This window comes from Chlamydotis macqueenii, chromosome 7 (genome assembly GCF_036417535.1).
Source record: "Chlamydotis macqueenii isolate bChlMac1 chromosome 7, bChlMac1.mat, whole genome shotgun sequence".
In the NCBI taxonomy this organism is placed as follows: domain Eukaryota; kingdom Metazoa; phylum Chordata; class Aves; order Otidiformes; family Otididae; genus Chlamydotis; species Chlamydotis macqueenii.
In genome coordinates this window covers 22,410,554-22,434,473 of record NC_141562.1, presented here as the reverse complement: position 1 = coordinate 22,434,473, position 23,920 = coordinate 22,410,554, and the positions used below count along the sequence as shown (strand labels likewise).

The window sequence follows — 23,920 nt, the reverse complement described above, 5'->3', positions numbered from 1 at the left end:
ACTCAATTGTTTCCATTTTAGTAAGTTATATCATTCTCCAGAAATAAGCAGCCAAGGCACATCTCCATTATCAACACTGACAATAAAACATGGATTTACCTCAACCACCAGTACGTCATCATTAGGAATCATCTCTAACTTTTTATTAACAGGTTTGCTTTCAAGTATTGTAGATAGTTCAACCAGAATTCTCCCTCTATAAGCAACTCCTTCTCCCTGTAACATAATCACACATTGAATCCAATTTTATATATTTCTCATAAAGTAGCACACTCTTTCTTTAGGTGTACATGATTCTGGCTTCACTGAAGCATCCTCAAAACTTCTGCAGAGGCATGGATTTACATATCTGATCAAATGAAATAAAGCAGTTGGCTTTCATTAAAACTAGAACTGAAAATACATATATTTATGAAAACAAGGAAATAAGAAATACAAATGCATGCAGAGATACAGAACATGAAAATGATCAAAAACACTGCCGCTTCTTCAAAACCACCTTTAAAATGAAAACAGATAAGAATGGAAAATATTTCCTTATTAATCATAAATACAAAATATTCTTGAAAAAGAAACACCAAAGGGAGTGTAATGTGAAACAGAAACCCTATAAAATGAATTCATTCATTGATTAAAATCCATTGGGGTTATTTCTTTTATTCCAAACTGACCTTTCCGAAGTTTAATTCATCATATGGGTCTGGGAATCCAGTGTATTCTCTTGGACTTCCATAGAAGTTTAGGTAACAAGGCCCAAATGTTGGTAAAAAGCCAACTTCAGTTTCTCCAGTGTTTACTAACAGAAAACATTACCATTATATCATTGTTAATTATCATTTAGAGCCAGAAAAACAATTAACATTACTATCAAAACCAGTAGAACAAATGTTAGATATTAGTCAGGTATTAGTTATTAGTAAAGTAAGAACACTTCATTCTCTGGAATTTACAGTAATTGCACCAGTGACTGTACTTGTTCCTAACCCTCTCTTTCATGGTATAGTACTTACTAGATACTACTGCATGCAGTAAAAACCCCACATAATAAACAGAACTTCTACCCCACTCCAAGTATCAGGGTTTTCATTTATGTGAAAGAGTAATAAACGCTTATGTTAACAGAAAACATATTTTCTAGAAATAAATGAAACCGAGTAAAACAATATTTGCATTCATTTAAATGCACAGGCCATTGTTCTAGCTAAACAACTACAAAAAACGATACACACCATAGCGGAAGAAAACCCTACTGTTTACCATATTTAATCCTATTGTTCTGAATTTTAATATAATTTTTCTGTGATTATACTTCAGGGTATAACAGGACTACTGCAAAGTCTAATCGTAACAGCTACAGTACCTTGTTTCTCACAAAATCCCTTTGCAGTAAGCTAAAATTCATACAAGACGAAGTCTGCAAACTCAGTTAATTCTCAGTTGATTCAGATGACAATAATTTGTATGCTATTCTTATTCCATGACTAATGAAAATTTTCTAATGTCTTAATCTAGTTTAAAAAAATTAATAAGGATTTAAATATTTTTTTCAGTTTTAATAGCTCAGCTAGGATACTGCACACCAAAGCTATTATTTATTTTCAGATATTTAAAACATCTAAGAATTTGAAAAAGTATTTCCATTGCTAATGCTTACTGTTATAAATTTCTATTTTTGAACAGTGTTCTGATTTTTAGCAGAAAAATATATATAGGGAAGCCTTAGTTGTACTACTACCGTTATCTTTTGGGTTTGCATTCATGCCTTGCAAATTTATTAGATGAATGAGGTTTGAAAAAGCTCTTTTTAGAGCAAATTAAAATCCATACTTAAGGGAGTTAATTGTTCTTTCAGCAACAATCAAACACATGCCAAGGCTATTGATTGATGCATTTGATAAGTAGTGCAAGGAGAACTGGAACAAAGTAAGCAACACATGCAGAAAAATACTGCATAGTTTTGAGCGAACAGGAAAGATTCTATATTATTTTCCTTCTTGTATGCTAGCTTTTGTCTGAACAAATGATTGTGGTATAAAAAAGATGAGAATCAGGTTCTAATCCTCACAGAAGATATCACTTAGAGTGATCTGCAGCACACAGAAGGGGGCATTTATCACAGGAAATAATGGCTGAAATAAGAACGTGAAAATAAAAGTTTACACCTTGTATGACTTTCCCATTGTGACTACTGAGTGACACAAATGGATAATAAAAATGAATGTGATGTCTTGATATAATTTCCTGTCAACAGAAAGTCACATAAAATCTGCAAAATATAAAATAAAAGATTTGCAGTGCTCTATTTTGCATTTGGATACTTTCACATCCTTACATCTGAATCAGAAACAGATCACAACTTGAATTAAAAAGAATTCAGACTCTTGTTGGAATACTGTCCAGTTTTCAAAAAATTCAAACACTGCTCCCATCAGATCTCAGTACGACTAGCCTTAAGGTACAGATCTGTGCTGAACTAATACATTCACTACTTACTGATGGTAATAAATTAAACAGAATATAGATTTAAAAACAAACAAAAAAACCCAACCAAATAAAAAACCCCTCCCAGATATGGAATAAAAAGTATATTTTTTTTGTACTTGTTTATATTTATAATTCAATTATTTCCATTTAGAAGGCTGATGATAACATATTACAGAAAGCAATTCTGAAAAATTATTTCAGCCTTTAACTTAATATTACTTTATTAAGAAAAAAAGATAGTAAATGAAGTATTTGTGTGAATGTTTGTTACCTTTCAACTGCACTCCAATTGTATTTATTTCTCACTATATAAATATTTACCACAAAATCTTTCAAAACTGGATGTTAACCTAGACAGTTATGTAAAAAGCCATCTCTCCAGGCTTTAACAGAATCAGATTTCATTTTTCAGACTTTCTTTATATAGCTAGCTAAGCATAAGCAAAACAGCCACTAATTATTTTAGCCAGTTATTTACTTCTGCAGGGCTCTGCAGCCGCAAATATAGTTGCAATCTCATAGTTAAGTTTAAAATCGCAAGCCATTGTTAGAGCACTTTATAACTGAAGCAACTGCATGCTCAACTCTAAAACACAGCTTGAAGCACCAGCCAAACAGAAATATTTTCAAACCAGTTCCAGTGCCAAAACTGTTTTATACAGTTAGTTATGTTTGATACTCTTTAAACATAATTATGAAGTCTTTTAGACAAGTAATTATTAAAAATATTTTTTAAGATGATGGGTTTTCTTAGGCAATACTTCTCAGTTTGGGCAATGGAAAGCAAAATCAGTAACAGATGAAGATATAAACCTTCATATGATGAAGCCCCTGTTCCCGAAGATGAAAAGTCTATATTATGAAAAGAGAAGAAGTTACATGACAAATGACAATAGTATTTTAAAAACAAATACGTCACAAAGCAATCTGCTTTTAAAATAAAGTTGAAGTCCTGAGAAAAAAATAAAGTTCATGTGGGCTAGAATTTTACTTCCTGATAAAAATATTAAGGTATTACTCTTCCTGTACAAATTCCAATGGAGGGAAAAAAAAAAAAAAAAAAGCATGTACCTGTCAAAGTATATTGTTTTGATGCTTCTGTTTCAGCTTTGTAGAGTCCTCCTCCCCACAAAATAAAATTTTATTTTAAAATCTTAAGAACATTTAAGAAAACCACAACATTTCAGGGCCCATCAAGATATCTTCATTTACTGAAGACTATAGACTAGTTCAGTTTCTCAATCCGTTAGAAGCCTGAGCAGGTTTCAGGCATGGCATTGACCTCAAGGTAAGATAATTTGTGATTTTACATGGAAATGGCTATTCCAATGTCAGTGCCTCAGTAGAGAGAGATTCTAAATAAGATTTTCTCAGTTACTAGGTGACAGCGTTTGAAGTATAAACGAGCTGTGACTCAGCAGCAGTTCAAGTTACACACTTAGGTGGGTAGTACAAGTGACCTCACCAGAGCTGAATTTTCCCCAACAGCCCAGCCCTTCTGTCTTTGATTTCCCATTGCCTTTTTCTGTAACCCTTTTCTTTCCCCCCTAGTTGTGTGTAGGATATATGAAAAGAATGTTTGCAAAAAATCTTACTTCAACAGCAGTACTTCGAAGAGGACTGAGTTATAAGCTTGAAGTTATGTGACTGAAAACACAGTTCCATCCAGTAAGATAAATACTTGCTCAAGTCACTACAGGATTGGAGCCACTAACTTTGTTTTTAAACTCCTGACATAGCTACCAACTTAAGGACAAAAAGACAAATAGGTCTGTCTCAGACAACAAGTACATATATAGATTTCTTAAACACAACAGAAAAAATAGTAATGTAGATTCTTATTGTAGCAATGGTGGAAATGCTTTTTAACCAAGGTCCTTCAACCTAGCGTACAGTCAGATAAATGTTAAGCCTGTTTAGCCATGAACTTTACAATTCTGTATGGACAACTAATATGAGATACTATGTTCTTTAAAAAGATAAAACATTTTTTGTGGCAAATTAACAAAGAATACTTGTCATGGAGCTGGCTCAATTGTATGAAAGATCTTGCTATAAAAAGAAGAGATTACAGATATAGATCAAAAAGAAATAATCAATAATCACAATATTATATTAGAATATAAACGTAGCAGGATTTCTTTGTAATATTTCCCAAAATCTTGGTACAAAAAATGTTTCTTATAATCTTGTAAAGAAATGTGTTACTACAAAGGTATTGTCCAATGGGGACAACATGTTATGAACTTCATATCCTGCCTATACTAAAGTTGTTTTCTTGCAGTTAATTAGCGTGGTTTTTTTTAGATTTTATGAAATTACATAAAATGACATAATCCAGTCACCTATACTGATTGAATCACATAAGTTAATTGTCTGCAATTATAGCACTGCAATTAAAATATTCATTCATTGAAGCTACTAAAATAAGGGTTACTAAGCAGTAATGTGGAGCACTCGTGCAATGAGATGCAGTGCCCATTTCCAGAAAGCTACTGATCAGAACAGAGGCTGATCCAAGTTCCCTCAGCATCTGAAAGCAGTCTGGTAGTATGTAGGAAATGAGCAGGTCGTTCTAGATAATTCCTGTAGGCTAACTGCTAAGGAAGTTTACTCAGGAACATTCCCCAGCTTTTAGGTTCTCTCCCCAGAGAAAGAACAGACGTGCTTATAAGGTGGCTAAAGAAGTCTCGTCTACTAGTGCCCTGTGAAGTGGTGATTCTGAAACAGTGACTTCAGATTGTTTCTAAGTGAAATGTCTTATTAAGTATCTTAGTAAATTTGCATATCTTACTCATGATAGATTGTGATATCACATAGTTTTCTGAATTTGGGAAAGTACTCACAAAATTATCTTTATATATAACTTTATAAATATATATATTCATATATAACTTTTTTCTAATATTAACTTTATATATATATATAACAGATCACTGAATTTTGAATTAATTACTGCTGTTTCCAGGACGATGTGGTTTAAACATTAAGATTTTAATACTTTAATTTGAGAAGTCCTACAGTATGTTTTCTAGGAGCATTGCTTTGAAAACTCCAGAAACAGATAACCTTGTTGCCACAGAATTGAGAAACTATAGGAAAATATACTTTCTTAGAACACTGATTGCTATTCCTCATAACACAAGAGAAGACAGTAAGTTACATACTGCTCAATCTATTACCTTCAACTTCTCCTCCAGAAGAAGCAATTTTTGAGAGACTTAAATATGTTGTTCCTACTACATCGTTTTTTGTAAGACGATCCCTATAAAAAGAAAAAAGAAAGATTTTATTTAAATATAATGCTGGTCATTCTACACAGAAGCTAGCTACCAGTGACTAAGTGCACTCCAAGATGGTGCCTACACATTTTCTATCACCTGGAATATTTTAGTATTACTAACACAGATAGTAATGGCTAGATAGAAAAGTGGGCTGTATCATGAAGAAGTCACCTGACAGTGATAGTTCTGAGTGCTCACTGCACAATACTCCTAATGTTACACTAATCGAGTCTTGTAAATAAACTATAAAGGAAGGTATTTAAACACTTGTTTAAATAGTCTCATAGACTGTAAAAACACCTAACATCTATAGAAACAGACTTTTCTTCACTTAATATAATTTACCTTGTCTAGTACTTTGATTAAAAGTTGTAACTCACCAGTCAACAACTGCGAGTTTTATTTTCTCACACATCGAGGGAAACTGAAAAAAAGTTGTTAAAAGAAAATAATCCATTACTTATTTCACCTCTCTAATGTTAATGCTCTGAGTTCCAAAAGGATGGTAGTTTTCTACAGAAACAAGAAAAAAAAAATCTGACCTTGATTTGAAGATAAATAATTTGATTCCACTCTGGATTAGCATTTTTCTCAATTATATTTGTGCAAACCTGCAAAAAACATGAAATCAGCTATACAGCACATCAAAGATAAAACAGAAGAAAAACCATATACTAGCTATGATCTAGGACAAATCATATTCTGTTTGGTAAGATGCGGGATAGTCATTAATGGTAAATCCTGAGTGGTTTATTCTGCAATGAGGCATTAGTTTTCAATTGGTAAATACTGCTAAATCAATATGCATATGCAACATTAATGACTATTGGAGGGAAAAGAAAATTTTGAAACACCGTTTAAACCCAAGACTGGAGTTACCTTACAGGAAAAAAGCTTGTTATTTCCACTAGCTACAATTTAATGTGCTTTCACACTGGTACTGATCTCTTATCACAGCACAGAAACAAGACAAAGGAATTACTTGATTCCAGCTTGCTTTATGCAGATTTTAGAGTAGATGAAGAATATACTCTATGGGAAAGCCTATTTTATTTGCTAGTCATGTCTATTGAAGATTCTTTACGTTGACTGGGCGTGGCAACCTGACTATACATCATAATAAAGGACTGACATTTTTCTTAGGAAAAAAAAAAGATGGGCTCGTGATAAACATATATTATTCAATTGTGATTCAGCTCAAATTTGGTATTCTACAGAATGCATTAGTAATAAAATGTACAAATGCTGTTAACCTGTCCAGAAAGATCTATACCATCTGTTACAAAAAGCAGTCAGGAACAATAGGTAGGCAAGCAATCTGGCATGCATCAGTTCCTAGCATTTAGTCACACATTCCTTTTATTAGTCATCAGCTTTACACCCATTCTACTGTACCTTGTAGTTTGTCCTTATTTTATGAAGTGAACTTTAGAGCTAATGCTTTTTTATTTCCATAATTTCAGTAAATTTAAAAATTTATATTGGCATATGAAATCTGTTCACAGGACTATGATTATAATGGAAAGACTCAGATATTTACTAAATTACCTTTTTGCCAGCAAAAGAAACTTCTACAAATGGATCTACCAGGTTTTTCTTGTCTGCTTCTCCTCCAAATATTTCCTTGACAGTCTGTGCAAAAGCATCATCCACTGGAGAGGCATCAAAGAAGAAATTAAGGTTTATGCTTTTTAATTATGAATTTATTTTATTTATTTATTCAGCCTAAATAATAAATTGTGCATAGCAATCCCACTGAAATCAACCAGCTTACAGACCTAAGTAGGGTAAAGTCTAACCTGGTAAAAATGGAGAATTTACACTTAGGAGCAATTTCAAGAATATAAATTTTTGAAACCTCATACGGAGTGCTCATGTACTTCTGAATTTAGAGGCACAGTTATATTTGAAAAACATTGTGCGTGTACCTGTAGACATTGTCATTTGTTGTCACAGATATAGGTGAGAAATATGCTAAGAAGGGATAAAATGCCACCTATATTCTATCAGAAAACACATGTAGCATATAATGAGAGAAATAGCCTTGTCTCAGCAATATAGGGTTGACGCAAGTAAAATCTCACTAAACAAATTAAATTCAAACTGCTTACAAGCTCCCCTGCCCTCCAAGGCTGTTTATTTAAGTTTATGGTTCTGAACTTACAGCCCACAAACTGCATGCAGCTTTCTGGGATACAGCCAGTTCCTAGTTACTTCTTCCCTGGGGCTACTCAGGAGCAGTCTGCTGGTGATACAGACTGCCTTGGCCACCGCAGCAGCAGCTGACTGATTTCAGCAGTCCTGTGGCCTTTCCCTCATTGCAAAATAGCTGCAGCTATGAGCATCTATGAATAAGAATTAATGGATTGCTGGAAAGAGGAAGATGCCGGGGGCCATCAGCAGTACTACTTATCTACTAGGATCTAAATGGTCTTGGAAAAGAGGGCTGCAAGAAACCAGCTGTCTGATAACCTCTTGCAAGTGGGCAGCGATGGGGATACAACAGCGAGTTGACACATGCACTGGATAGTTGAGCTAGACATGCACAGGACATCCAGCTTATCTGCAGATCAACTGTACCTGAATGTTAGTTACTCACATGTAACTTGGGTGATTGGAGAAGGGCTAATGAAGATGACCCTTTTCCACTACCAGAAGCTGTGTGGCCCACTCAGCAACAGAAGAACATTACTAATCTAATGGGTAACGCATTAAATAATCCATTACAAGAATTAGGTAGATTTACTGAGCATTATGAAAGGACTGGAAATGGGCTACTTTAGCCATCACAGAATTACTGGCTCAAGTAACAATGTAAAACGCTTACAATCTTTTATGTTCAAGGAATGTTTCTAAACAGCTAACAAATATTTCTAATGGTAATCAAATACTCCAATGGACTAGTAGTAAGAAGCTACATACTTTGCGGAATGTCCTCAGCTCTGTAGATTTTGAGAACGAAAGTGACCCATCGAAGCGCAATTCCAGCAGGTAATAACAGATTGCTCTCCACATCATCACTTTCATTATCTCTTTCCCTTTTTTCAACCTGTTGGGAGATACAGTGGTACATAATACCTGGTATGTAAGAAGGTGAATGAGATAACATCTCATAAGAATGAGAATCTATGATTCTAAGGTGATCAGTTAAACTGGTGCCCACAATACTTTTCAGATAGAAGACTGCTCTCAGTTTCATTACAAAGAATAAGATTTTATCTAATTATCAAGCCATAAAAATCAATTCTATGTAAACTAATTTACCTTCATTTTTATCTTTAAAGTACTCAATTGCAGGAGCTTATTATCATCATACTTTCAAAATCATCATAATCAGATGATAATGATTTTGGCTCTCATACAATGCCAACTTCATGCAATTTTCATATTCATCTCAAGATTAGTATTGTGGTAAGGCATCTTACTGCAATTAGAAAATGCATACAACTCTGATATAATTTACCAGAACTTAACTTCTTCATCCTTTAAAAATAAATAGGAAATAAAAAATTTCACCACAGATAACTAGACATATCCTTGTGACTTCAAGAATCATGAGGACAGCAGAAAGGAAGAGTTAATATGGAACAAGAAGATCTTCCATGGTTCTGGGGAACATATTATATTTAACTAAGGAGGAATAGTAGTACGCAAAAATCTCAGGTAGCAAGAATAGCAGCACCTTAACTACAGACAATGGTCAAGTGAGAAAAACATCACACAGAAAAGAGGGCCTGTTTTTACCTTGACAGGTAAGGACTGGATTATTAAAACTACCTATTGCTTTCATATACATCAAATTACTTGTGCCTAACTTGTAATTATTGATGTGTCTGATTTTCACCTGGCAAATATTTGGAGCTTTCTGGTACCGGGGTTTCTCTATGGGCTTGTCTACATTATATAGTAGTGGAAACGTTCCTGACTAAGTCCTGGAACTGGTATCGATATGTTGCTCAGCCTGATAAGCTATGCTAAGCAGAATTATGTATTTGCTTGCATAAAACATGAGGCTAACACATCTCTACTACAGATAAATATCTGTGGGATGGGGAGGGGAAGAAAAACATTTAAATGAAACTTACTGGTGGCTCATCTCCAGTTCCCAGGACAAACATGCTGACTTTCATATAGCCTTTAGCTCCCGAATTTGTATCTTCAGGATCATTCAGCAAAAGCCATTTTCTCATGACAGCATGGCCTAAAATAAAACAAACATCACCATCACCCCCAGTAATATCCATTACAAAATGGCAGAAATCATAAAATCAAAGTAAATTGTTCCAAAAGCATGTCTTATCCTAAAACTAATTATTTGAAAAAATTATTCTGTCCTAGACAGGTCTCAGTAGTGTCATTCAAAAACAAGAAATCTAGTGTTGTTAAAATGTTGTGGCATACTAATTCAGGGACATAATTATAAAATAATTTTGCATTATTTTTCATGTTTTATGTCTTTGATGCCAAAACTAATATCCAAATTTTAGGTGCTTGTACTTCATCATGAAATCACTGAAAGGAGTTCTATATTGTTGGATTTTTAAAAGTTAATACTTGAAGCAGCAATCTCAAATCACTTTCCGTTAACTTTCTTCTTTTACTTTAGAAATTTAATGAAATGTTTGAAGTTTCAAGCTAGGAAAGAAGCTCTGAAGTAACTGTTACTTACCAGGCTCGTCATAAACATAGCCAATGTCAATCTGAAATAAAGATCAAAGGCTTTACTCTGAAGAAATATTAAAACAGAAAAATGCTAGGACACTTCCCCTCAAGTTTTTCATGAGTACTACTACATTGTTCTCTTGTCACAAACAAAAGAAAGCTTACTCAGCACATTCTTGGGAGAAGAAAGAGAAAATGCCTTACATTGAAAAAAGAGGGATTTTGAATGGATACAGCAGCCAATAAGAAAATGCAAGAAAAGATGTATTTGAACTATACTTTCTTCTTTCCTCAGATTCCCGGCTTTTTTATTTATCAGAGACAGAAGATGGGGCTAGCTTACTGCTTCATAGGGAACATTCCCTATGTGCCCCCACTTTTTTATGTTCAGACAGGCTTTTCAGAACTCTTTTGGTTCTATTTCCTGATTAACATCTCATCCTTCAGTTCCAGAAATGAAGCTTGTTTTTTTAACAAATAATTTATTTTTTCTTTTATGAAGATGATGGGCAATTTTTCCTCCCACCGTGTCAATTCTGGACAAGACTGCACATATACCACAACTGTATTCATTGTGTCAGATTTCAAACATGTTTGGGAATGTAAGTATATTTGCTCATGGCAACTGAGGCTAGTATTCCTTGCAGGTAAAGTCTGAAAGGCTGATTTTCTAGAGAGAAGTACACTTGGGGTTTTCTCCTGGAATCAGTGCCTGCAGGAACTGAAAGCATCTGAACGACATGCTGCTTAGTGAACGATCAGTCCTCCACAGAGCAATATACCACTGTTAATCACCAGAAATTACATAGATGATGAGCAGTGAGAAGCAAAAGCAACCAGCTTTGTGGCAAAAATTGTTTCATTTAGAAAAGATCACTCTTCCACATTTGCACATTTTTGTGACAAGCTGGTCTAGAGACCTACTGAATTTATGCAGTACAAAATAAGCAAACAGAAAATACAGCCAACCCTGATATTGGAAATGTTATAATAGGGGATCCCAGTAGTCACTACAATTGTTATGTGAATTCTTTGTCTGCGTTGCTTTAGGTATACCTTCAACAAGCAGATGTCTACCTCCCAGTATTGACCATAACAAATACAAATAAAGACAATCTCACTAATATAATCAGAATTACAGAAATTACTTTAACTAAGGGACTTTTCTACCATCTCTTCTAATTAAACTTCTGACTAAAGGAACAGCATTCTGTATCACTTATGAATGTTATCTTCATGCTGCCATACATATCACTATTCTGTCTATTAGCTACCTAAAAAAATTATCTCTTCAAACCCTACCTCATACCAAATAATCACCCTGATACCTTTTGAGGAAAAAAATTACCTTTTGGTAAATATATTTTTCTGTTGGATGCAAGTTAGAGAACTTGGTATATAAAACATACAATTTTCTTTAATAATAATCTACTCAAATAAGAAAGCTGTTTACTAGTGCTTTGAGCAAATGGTCTCTAGCATGAGAAGCAAGACACCATCAGGTAATGCTTTGGTCCCATGCTGAAGTAGTATAAATTTAAACATATACACCAAGTACTTAAAATTTTATTTAATTTAGTCATGTAACTTGTTTCATACCCACCTTAAATTCTCCCATTAGACAGTCTGCTCGTAGAGAATAAGAATCATACACCTAAAAAGACAGACAAGCATGAAACAGGAATGTTTCTAATCATCATAGTGAAATGGCCAGACAATGACACATGCATCCAGCAGCCTTTTGGACATTCAGCATTTTCTCTTACCCGAATGCTAACTGTTTCATCAAGCAACTCTAATGGAGTCATGTGGACATTGTAGAAAAATATCTGTTAAGGTAAAAACAAATAAAAAACCTGTCTCAAAATGACCAACACATAATTGTCTGAAAAGAAAATGCAAAAACATTATTTTAAGAGGCTTATGAAGTATGCCTGCTACAATGCTTTTACCCTGCCTCCTTGCTGGACACATTATACGATAATTTAGCAAACAATAAAAAACTAAATTTAGTAAATAAACTTAGCACAAAATAGAAAAAAGAAAGTCACAACTTCCATTTGAATGAATGCAGTAGGCATAGCTGTATTGCAAACTTTCTGCACTGCCCTTGCTCCTCACTCTGCACTTCACACTTTCATCAGAAGAACAACTTTGGGAATTATAAAGGTTGTTCATTTTCCAGAACATTCAATCCTAGTCTAGCCATCTCTGTTGTAGCTGTCAAAAACATCTTGTTTAGGGCTACAATTTATTAATAGTATATGCCTCGCTAAGTTTGGTCTTTGACCCCAGCTATACTCCAGTCAGTACTTCATCCAGCAAAAGGGAAGGGTACATAAACATGGTCCCTCCTATTGCATTTTTAGCCTAGTCTGGATACTGAGAATGCCTAGAAATCGATTCAAGACAAGGTGCAACTGGCTTTCTCCCTTCCCTGGTTTTTTACCACTGCTTCATAAATCTTGACTGCTACCCACAGCTTAATTCAAGTCTCAGAGTTTTATAACTTCCTTGGTTTTGCCTGCATGTGTTAAACATGCTTGCCACCCAGTTCCAAAATTGTCTAAATTTTCTGCACATGTATAGATAATGAGAGCTATCCCTCAGCGTTCTCTCTATTAAGCTTGAGCTTTGCAACATTAGTCTTCCAGACATGGGATCATTTTTGTGTCCCTTATATGGCTTTGAATTCTCTCCTGCATTTCAGTGTGTTTGATGTACAGATCCCTGTCTGGGCAAAGACATCTAGTTGTGCTTTTACAAATCATGGGTAGCAAGGTAATGATGTTTCCAGATTCTGCGTGGCAGTCTTACTGACCCAAAGCATTGTACAGAAAGCTTGTCTGCATACACCACGCATGTCTACAATGATTCCTAATTATTTTTTCTGTGATTTTATAAACTGCACACAACCATGCAAAGTCATTATTATGTCACATGGCCAACCGTATGAAAGAACATGTTCCATATGTCTCAGGTGAAGTTTTACTTCCTTCTAGATAGCTTTTTCTGCTAAGGTTGCCAGCAATAGATATGTTTAGTGATGTGAATACATAAAGAAAGGGACTGGGAACTGCAAAATGCATATTAGCCATAATTATCCTTAAATATTAGAAAATTCTTATTCATTGATCGTAACGAAAGCTGTAATAACTACTTTTTTACACTTGATAGCATCAGCATTTTAGCTACAGTGTTCTTATACCACTCACTTCATCAAAATATGGGTTGCTTCCTCTTTTGATTCTTGTTCGGTGTGTCTGACCACAAACATGAACTTTGACTACTGGTTTTATGTTATTTCCAGGCAGCTGACGACCTTCAATGACTCTAACACGAATCTGAAAAAAAAGAAATCAAATATTTATACTAATATATTTCCGTATATTATCAATCATCCTGATGACAACAGTTTCTTTTCTTACTATACCACCAAAAGCTGGCGAACATCTGAAGTAGCTGTCAGAATTACTTGAATTTTACAAGAGAAGTTGGGGATAATTATTTCAGTAAATTTTTTTTTTTTACTTGCTTTTACCACTTATTTTTAAAACTGGTATTGTAGTTTGAAATCCATACAACTATACAACAAATATGGTTCATCGAGATTTCAGTCAGAACTGTACAAAATTGGACATCTCTGTAACAGGCAAATTTGAAGAATACTTTTGAAATACAGACTTTCAAAAAACAAGGCTAATTGTCTCTGCAGTGCATTAGATTTGCACAATCTGACATTAAATTATGCTCAAGCTATGTGAAAGGAGCAATTTCATTCCAGGCAGAAAAAGGGAACATGCTATACTGAATAAATCTATTACCTGGAAATCTTGTGGTTTGTTGGAAAGGATTCTTCGTGTTTTCTTTCCTTTGGTGATGCGTTTAGCTAGCTGGGCTTCCTTTGTGCCACTTGAAACTGTTGGTGTGATACCACCAACTGGACCATCCAAGACATCCTCATAACCTCCATCATCTTCTCCATCTCATATGGTAAAAAACCCCCAGTGCAATTATTAATAAATAAATAGTACAGTTTGATGTTAAAGGTACAGGAGTAATAGTCTGATATCCAAGAGTTCCACTAAAATGGTATTATTATCTCATTTCAACAATTTTTTTTTGCTAACCACATGCTTCCAACTCCTTTTGAAATCCAGTCATTTTAGCCTGCTTAGGAACAAATTTATATCTTAACCAAACTAACTGTAGATCTGTGCCTCTTCAGGATGTATCTAATAAAATTCCCATACACTTTTCTGAACCAACCAATTGAACTTTTAGCAAAGTACAGTTTAACTCTAATTGTTACCAGACTGGTTCACAATACACCAGAAGTGATTACTTTTATTCCAGTTGAAGCTGTTTCTCAGCAGCAAGACTAGGCTATAGCATAGCCTTGGTTTTTACTTTCGAATCTTGAAAACATTAAGACATTTAGGGTCTTCCATCCAAAATAAACTCTGAATCCTCCTCCACAGCATTTAACTGTAGAATAAGTTAAAATTTCTCAGTAAGCCTCTTTGATAGTTCTGAAATCACACCACCTCTGTGGAAGACTGTTCTACAACGACATGACACTACAATAACGGATCATACAATGAGATTCCAGTATTGCAAAACAGGATCCGTAAATATCTAGACCACATAAGTGTGTCACTCCGTTGTGTTTCCGGCTTCTTTTCTTAAGTGAAGGACAGTGACTATGGTAAAATGTAAAGGAAGAACAAGCTGTGTCTCTGATGGTTAGCATTAACGGAATGTTTGGCAACTTTATGAATTAGTTTGCCAACAGAGAGTGACCATCACTTCGCATAATGAAGTCCTCAGTGATCCTGGTAAGAGTTGTGTAAAGGCACAGAGACTGACATACCATGTATTTTATAACCTGAAGACCACACCTCCCTAACATCTCTCAAAATCCATCTGCCTGGATGGATCCATGCAACAGACTGATTACACACCCTGACTTAGCACTCAATTTTTAATTTCTGAAACTGAGCTGAGGCAATCTCAGCTGGGTAGGTGATTTCACGTCATGGGAAATAGGTATTTACAATAATTAACTAAGGTGTGTTTGATAATTTGCACTGAAATAATTTTCATGCAGTTGCTGGATACTAGCTAAAAACCTACCATGTCTTATTTTACCTGTATTACCTTATAGTTCATTTTAAAAATAATATCAAATTAATCTCATATAAGTAAATTTGCATTTTTAGCCTTCAAGTCCACTACATCTAAGTGTAGTAATTTAACACACAGCTTTTGTGCTTGCATTACCTATCCTTCCACTCCCCAAGAACACCTCTCAGTGAAGTCAGTGGATTCAAAATTTCCCCCTACAAGAGTCCTCATTTCAATTTTTTCCTTCATATGTTATTACATATCAGCAGATAATGGTCAAACTGATTTATGTTTCCTCAAACATGTAACATTCATTACATTTACTTCTTTCTGCACAAACACAGCGTGAATATTAGGGCAATTATTTGCCTGCCAACTGCAAAAACCTGTTATTTCACAGTTCTTTTAAGAGTCTGGAAAACCAGAGGATCTCTCAAAAACACTCTCAGCAAAGCTTGGTTAATATGATATATAGACACCAAAGAATATTCCCTACTGATCACAGGATAGTCAAATATCAAGCCTAATATAACATACAATAGTGTCTTTCAAAACTTACTTATTCTCCAGGGAAAGAAAAAAGTTTAATGATTTAAGAAAATCTTTCAGAAAGCCCCTTGACATTGAAAGTAATAGAATATATTTTTCCAGAACTGTGACTTCCTTGCTTTTTTGGTTAGCCTCGGCATTACAGCAGATAACTGCTGTTTCTTTGAGCATTCAAAAACCTTTCTTTCCTAGACAAAAGCCATTTTGAAAAGCTTTTAAGCAACATCATTTTTTGTAACCTGATTCCACTGGAGAAAATGATGCTAAAATCCCATTTAGGCCAGGAAATGCCAATTTTCTTCCTAGCTGTAGTTCTGAGTCATCCTTAATTTCTTTAAAATCACTATCTGGCAGTGTTGACATGCTTGCTTGTGGTTACATTTTTTTTTTTCTGACGAACAATGCTGTTGAATCACTTTCTTGCCTTATCTTAAATATCTCCACGACCTTTAAACAATAACGTTCTGAGAAAAGACTGAAATACCTTCTTGTGTATTGGTCCCTCCTGGATCATTTGGATTTGCAGGTCCACCTGGTGGCTCATACCCTACTACCAAATCAATTGTTGCCTATAGAGAAATACAAGTTTTTTTTTTTTTATATAGCACACAGAATTGACAAAAATTTATTTAAAGCACTAACTTGTTCTAACACTGTATATGAACAATTAAATATTCATAGTCACAGCACAGTTTACAATAAAATCTCAGCTATTAGTAAATTAATAAACTGTTATTAAGCTATATATACATACAAACAATAAAGAATACACAATTTGCAGCTAATGGAATAGGCTCTAAAACAATATCTAACAAATGGAATCACCGTGTTTATATTTAGAAAAATCTGCAACAATACAAGTATATAAGATGCTCTACAAATGTTTGTTTATTTATTTATTTATTCTTATTTATTTCCAGAATATTCATGGCAGACTGGGTGACTTTCTAAATTTGCAGATGGAAAAACAAAAGCAGTGAGAAACAACACTATCTGATCAACAACACAACAAGTTTGATCCATATGTAAAACTTCCTATCTAGCTCTTCTAATTGCTTGTTCCTACCTCCATCCTGGAAGAAAAAAAACTATGTCATTTTCCATTCTAATTACAGAATTGTCTTTTTTTGTACTTGACTGCGGTTTTGGATTATTGAACAAACCATTATTATTACTAGTTGCCACAGCAACATGATGAGTCAGCAAAAAAGCCCAGCCGTGTGACCAACTAACCATGATAATGAGATACTGAAAATACCCTTAAAGCCTCTCACTATGAAGTGTACTAGAAATGCAATATGAAGTGCCTTAACAGCTAGACCACACAAAACCAGTAAGGTCCCAGTTCTAGAAACTACTTAATTAATAACTAAGTTAATAACTGTCAAATTTAAACAATAATGGTAAACCAAGTTAAGCAAGTACTTGTGTAACTTTCTGAACTAAGTTGGCAGTGACCATGTACATGATTATGTGCTTTCTAGAATCAGTGCTATGACACAGGTAGATATTAGAAAGAACATAGCAAAAAGGAGCATATGGGAACTCCATCTGATACTTAGGAAAATGCTCCTCTTCAACATCAGGCTGATTTCCATGCCTAATGTGTGGCCCATAATATTTACAACATATATACAAATATATAATACATAAACAGGAAACAATTTATGTAACTTAAAGGATATTAAACAAACTTAGATGGTATAGACATAATCATATCTTGTTATAAACTTCCTCTGTCTGCAGCTTTTGCTACAAAATTCCAAGCTTTTAATTTATAAAGTAAAAATAGCTCGAAAACATTTTTGTTGCTGGAGCATTTTGATCAAGAATACAATAAGATAAGGAAATGTAAGCCACTCACTCCAGTTTCTTGTCCCCTTTCATTTAGCAGAGGTATGAGTTTGAAGGGAAAAGATCTGCTTTGGTTACCTACAAGATCCTTAAGTGCTACGGATGCACTGCCAATCAATCTGAAATAAAGTAAAAATCATTATTAGAATGCAAGTATACATCAAACAGAATTTCCCTTTTGTCTTTTGCTAGTGCCTGTTGGTTGACGAAGTAACTCCAGCCATTATTTGAAAATCCAAGACACAACAAAAGATCATTGCAAATGTTATCTAATGATTGTGTACTGCTAATTTGTATTTTCTGTTTCACTGCACTTAAATGTGCTGGTGTTCTTTATGGAAGACACAGCTTTAACTTAAAAGAGATTAAAAACATAAATGTAAATAAATTTTATTTGTATTTTTGAAAATAATCTTCTGTATAACTTTCAAGAGCCATGTCACTTGTTTCAGCCACTGAATTCTCACTGGTAAACTAAAGGATGTAATACTTTATTTCCCTATATAGCTTTGCAAACTCTCGGATGAGAAGTAATGTATAAAAGCTAGATATGACAGCAGTTGTACTATAGAAAGAGACACAAAAAGACATACACACATCTCTGTAATCAAAACAACGAAACAGAACAAATGCAATCAATGTGCTTACTAGAGGCTTCACAAAATTAATCTTCTTGACCACACTCTGCATTTTGAAATAGGTTCACCTCCTTGCCTCTAAATTCTGTGAATGTTTCGATATGGCTCTAGAGAGATCTACCAAAGGAAGCTGCCCAGGAGATCTGACGTTATGTGGTAGACTCTCCTGAGGTACTTCTGCCTATTTGGGACTGCATCTGTCACCCCTGTCCTCTTCAAAAAAGTGAAAACTGCATGCACTTTAAACCTGAGAAACTTCTTTTAGGCAGAGTTTCTAACTGTGTGGCATTGGTCTCATGACATCTGGCACTGTATTTCATTTCCATTGCATGTAAAAACAGTTCACTCCTATACTGAAGTGGATTATTAGCATAACTGAGATTTTTGCCAGTGAAAAAAGCCCCAAGATAATCTCACCCTGTAAATGTCACACAGAACATGTTTTACAAACAAAATACCAGATTTGCTGCCAAAGTGGAAAGAAAGCTCTACACCCGGAGAACTTAACTGAAGCCCCTTTGAATTGATTACAGTGCTTTTTTAATGGGCAAGCTAAGGATGCAAGGGCATTTTTGACACAGAGCAAGAGCTATTATTATTATTATTATTATTACTATTGTTGTCATTATTATTATTATTATTATTATTATTATTGCTACTCGCAGGTGCTATGTCATGAGAACATAATTTACTTTTTGCAGGGTACATTAGGATAGATAAGTATAAAGCATTGATTTCCTGCAATTATACTTTCCAGGTCTTCCACATTACAACTTTGGTTTGTCTGTACACAAAAAATAACGACACTTTCTGTTTGAATGACCTGTTAGAATTACTTTGGTGCTGTCACATCCTCAGTCAATTCTGCTTTCCCAGTTCATCTCACTTCTCCAATCCCAGTTGTCTTTTTGATAATTTTGACTCATTACTGAAACCTTTCAATTCTGTCCCCCAAATTGCCAGAGCACAGTAATATTCCAGCTATGTCCCACATATTGGTCACACGTAGGGGATAGGCTAGATGTGAAACAGGCCATGCTGCAGAGGAAATGCATGAAGCTCTTCTGACCTTTAAGATGACCATAACTGAAATTCTGATGCCATTTCTAATATCTGCCTCTCCTGTCTTTACTAAACAGACACCTGGACGGAGTATTGTAGTCGTGTTCTAGTGTCCTTTAAAAAACTATGGAAATACACCTAGTTATTTCAGTGAGCATTAGATTAACCCTAGGTACATTTTCACTTTTTACAAATTGTTGCACGGAGCTGGACGTTAGCTGAAAAACTAACTCCATGTATTTCTCAACTTTAGGGAGCTTAAGAAGCAATTTCTCCTGTTATGCAATCAAAATTGCATTCAACGCACACGACAAACCTAGATTTGGAACATCAGATATACAGGCAGTGGTCTTCTTTATGCATCCAACTGTAGTATTATTTGGCATTGCTTATGATGTGAAATAGCACATCTGGACACTAAACAGTAACGTCTACCTAGCTCAGGAAACAACAGTAGACGGTCTCTCACAAATAGAAAGAGGCTTTACTTTTTCCCCTATGGCTTCAACATTCCAAAAATTGGTGTTATACATACCTTGACAAGAAGTCAAGTAAGTCCGACACTACACACGGAAGAAAACATCTCCCCCTGCATTTGACCAAACTTTTCTATGTAAAATGCAAGTGTCATGCAGACAAACACTAACACTATCAACAGTCAAAGAAAAGTAGAAAAAGTTCATTCCATAATGACTGCAAATCCCAAAGCAGTTAAAAAAGAAAAATACTGGGTAGCTTAATGTATTTTTGTCTTTATTACATAGCTTTCTAACATGTTAATAGCTTTGAAAGCAAGTATAGTGTAAGCAAATGGGAAACTATTCCTACAGTTGGAAGGAACAAATGCTTGACTTTCATTTACACAGCTGGATACTAAAAGAAACCAACTTCTCTTTACTTTTTTTTCCTTCAATGCAAAATTAATCAATAAAAACTTTCAATTCTAAATACTGTTATTTTCCCCAAATCCTTCAACAGTGACTATGCCTCCCCATTTGAGAATAACAGAAAGAAACATGCATAGTTTGAAGTATCATAAAAGGGAAAACCCCAAGACAACCTAAAATGAGCTAGGCCAAATCTGATTCTGGAGAAAGCCAAAGAAAATATTTTCCTATGTACATTTGTAGAAAAAATTTTATGTTATTGTCATTTGATATGAGCTGGAATGACTTACATTAACTCCAAAAAGAACTTCAGTTCAGAAGTCACCCAGTCTCAAATCATCTGGATGACTCTTTCAGCAACCACACCCTCCTATCTGGTGACATTAACTCAAGAACAGCTTTCAACATTAGTGCTTTTGAAATTTTCCAGAGTACATTTCCATTTCTACATCCTCATCTGTTCTGTGCAAATTATAACTGTGCAGACATTTGAATACATAGTAATGGTTTTTAAAATTCTGATCACCTTCAAAAGACTGAAGTCAGTTACATAGACTACTTGCTTGCTACTATTTGCCCCTAAAGTCCTTTGTTTGCCCCTCCTTTAACAGGTTGGGAAGCAATAGTCTCCAGGCTTTTTCCACTCTAGCAAGAGTGAGAAATCTAATATTCAGTCTATACACTATGTTAGCCTACTTCTAAACTTCAGACAAATTAAGCTTTAGGCAGTTAGTCTTTTGCCTTCCCTGAAGTGGTCCTGTTCACTGGATTTTGGATGTTTCACCCCTCTCTCAGCAGAACCACAGAACTGATGGGGTTGGAAGGGACCTCTCAAGATCATCTAGTCCAACCCCTCTGCTCAAACAGAGTCAGCTAGAACAGGTTGCCCAGGACCACGTCCAGTCTGGTTTTGATGATGCAGCTACTCAACAGCCAAAGCAATATTTTTAAAAGTAGCAAGTAATGCCTCAGGGTCATCGCTAAGTCTCATCTTTGTCACTTGCACAGGTCTTGGAGAAAGCCTTTTGCCTGAGATACTTATCTCACATCTCCTCGGGCTAAATCAGGTAAGACCAAGTCAGCTAAGTCAGATAGCAGCAGCTGTTGTTGTGACACCATGTCCATTAACAGTTCATTGCTGTTTAATGCTTTGCTGCAAGGTCTGCTGCTGTACTCACTTCTGATATGTAACTAGATCCCCAGTCCTCTGCACAACTGTTGCTGTGTTCCACTGAACTCTCAAGACTTTTTACCTTCAGGCAGGATTGCATGCAATCTCCCTCTGTAGTCATGACTTTAAAGGTGACAAGGACTCCTGTCCTTCCAGCACACCAGTGAAGACTTTCTGTCACCTATTCATCCTGAAAGGATGTTGCTCTTTGCTGGAGCTATTTCAGCTTTCTTCCTCATGCCCAGGCTGACGACATTTGTCCATTTAATTTCAGATCACACTGGTCTCTTGACATCATCAAGTGGGATAGTTTCTGCTTTTGGAATACCTCAGTACATCCACTGGCCTTTTGTTCATCAGCTTTTTTGGCTGTAGACAGCAAGTGAGTATGGCTTCCTAACTCTGCTTAAGTACCTGTTTGGCCATCCCTAAAACTTTTACATGTATAGTGCCCAGTCAGCCAGGCACTTCTCCAGCTTTGCAGAAGTAAAGCAGAAAACTTGTCCTGCCACAAGCAGTTTAAACATTGTGGTCTACCACTGAATAAGACACCAAAGATAAATACAAAGTCTACATTTAGAAGCAGATTTTAAACCACTTCAAATATACCTTATCTGTACTAGGCCTATGATACTTTCCCCAAAGTAATCAAAGGGAAATACTTAGTTTAACAGCATGAAATCAATGAACTACTGATGGCCAACTATTAGACACAGCATTGCATTTGTGCCAAAGCTAATTAATCCGTTAGTGCTGTGGTTAGCACTTCCTGTTAGCTGCCCAAATAACCAAGAGAAGTGAAACTTCACACCCATGCCTGGATCAGGAAATGCTAATCCACAGTGCCAATCATTTTATTACTCCTCTGTTTGAAGGCAGCAATTTATACTAAATTCTGCAGCATGTCATGTCCTCCAGCTGCTTATATGCTACTTCTACTGGAAACCCAGTGATTTTAATCCCCTGAGAGTCAAGCATTTACATTCTTTTGACTTATTTTTAAGAGCTTATTTTGGCAGAGGTTTATACAGATTATTCTCATCACCAAACTTGATTCCACACTGCAGTTATAATTGCTACACTCAACGTCTCTTTCTTAGTGTATATGTTCCATGATAGATTCTATGCTATAAGACCCAACACCCACCATCTGTTATTCATGCTGTGTTTTAAATTTTTTATTAACAGCAGACCAACTATTTTTATCTTCTTTAGTTATCTGATAATACTCTTTGCAAGAACAAACTTTAAAAAAGAAACAAAACATGGATACTATGTTGTACAAGGCAGAAAATCCCAAAACTGAATCTTAATCAGGTTGGATCTTGCTTACAACGTATGCAAGCAAATCCTGCAACTATGCACAGCCACACTGACATGGAAATGAATCCACACAAAAGGGTACAGCTGTAGGAGGATTCAAACAATCAAGAAGTTATTTAACTATGGAAAATACTTAAACATGGTTAAATAATTTGCTGCACTGTTCACTGCGTTTTTCTGCTTGAGAAAAGGGTGTGCCCAATCCGTTTTTCCTCTGTGTCGCTAGGTTACTAACTACGCAAAGAACACAGGGAAATACATAATACCAACTCTCTTTCAAATAGAATTTAAATCACTACATTCAGACATGTCTGTAACTTCCTGTTAACATTTTCTTTCCCTTAACTTCACAGGGACAACTGAAGTTACTGTGGGGTTTTTTTGTTTGTTTTTTAGCTGCACAAAGATTTGTGTTCTGAGAGTTTGAAATCTTTCCACTAACAGTATCAGACATAATAGAAAACAGATGTGTTCTCTTTTCAAACATCTTTATGCTGGAAAATCTAACTAAGCATGGATCATATGAGTCCTCTCTAGTTTATTCCTATGCTGGTCTTTTTGCATACATATCAGTGTGGTTTGCTTTATTTATCTTTTCCAATGACTGTGTCTTTTTACATGAGGAGTACTCTTTTAATCTATCTGCAAAAGTTTAGTGACCCTGTAAACGAAGCAGTAAATTCTATCTCCAGGAAAAAAAGAAATGGAAAAATATTGAAATGTTATTTCAGGCTTGATTTACAGAAACATGCCAAAGCAATGAGTCAAGTGTTTTGGCACAGTGTAAAAACAGAATAACATTCACTGTGCTCCTCCTCTTGTGTCAGTATAAGAATGGGCTGGATGAACAGCTATATAAATTTCTAGGAGCTGTAACAA

At 35.1% G+C, this 23,920-nt stretch overlaps 1 protein-coding gene across 2 annotated transcripts in view; it reads right to left on the bottom strand.

Moving 5' to 3' along the window:
• Positions 1 to 23,920, bottom strand: part of MYOF (myoferlin) — a 72,879-nt gene that overhangs the window by 36,140 nt on the left and 12,819 nt on the right. For both annotated transcript variants that reach the window (XM_086751893.1, XM_086751892.1), the window contains exons 4-19: positions 17,971 to 18,079; positions 16,591 to 16,675; positions 14,255 to 14,415; positions 13,646 to 13,774; positions 12,197 to 12,259; positions 12,034 to 12,084; positions 10,438 to 10,468; positions 9,854 to 9,969; positions 8,691 to 8,817; positions 7,317 to 7,420; positions 6,311 to 6,379; positions 6,149 to 6,192; positions 5,667 to 5,749; positions 3,298 to 3,336; positions 672 to 796; positions 100 to 216 (exon numbers count right to left, since the gene is read on the bottom strand). In XM_086751893.1, the coding sequence (XP_086608019.1) occupies positions 100 to 216; positions 672 to 796; positions 3,298 to 3,336; positions 5,667 to 5,749; positions 6,149 to 6,192; positions 6,311 to 6,379; positions 7,317 to 7,420; positions 8,691 to 8,817; positions 9,854 to 9,969; positions 10,438 to 10,468; positions 12,034 to 12,084; positions 12,197 to 12,259; positions 13,646 to 13,774; positions 14,255 to 14,415; positions 16,591 to 16,675; positions 17,971 to 18,079 (1,453 nt within the window). The remainder of the gene's footprint in view (positions 1 to 99; positions 217 to 671; positions 797 to 3,297; positions 3,337 to 5,666; positions 5,750 to 6,148; positions 6,193 to 6,310; positions 6,380 to 7,316; positions 7,421 to 8,690; positions 8,818 to 9,853; positions 9,970 to 10,437; positions 10,469 to 12,033; positions 12,085 to 12,196; positions 12,260 to 13,645; positions 13,775 to 14,254; positions 14,416 to 16,590; positions 16,676 to 17,970; positions 18,080 to 23,920) is intronic.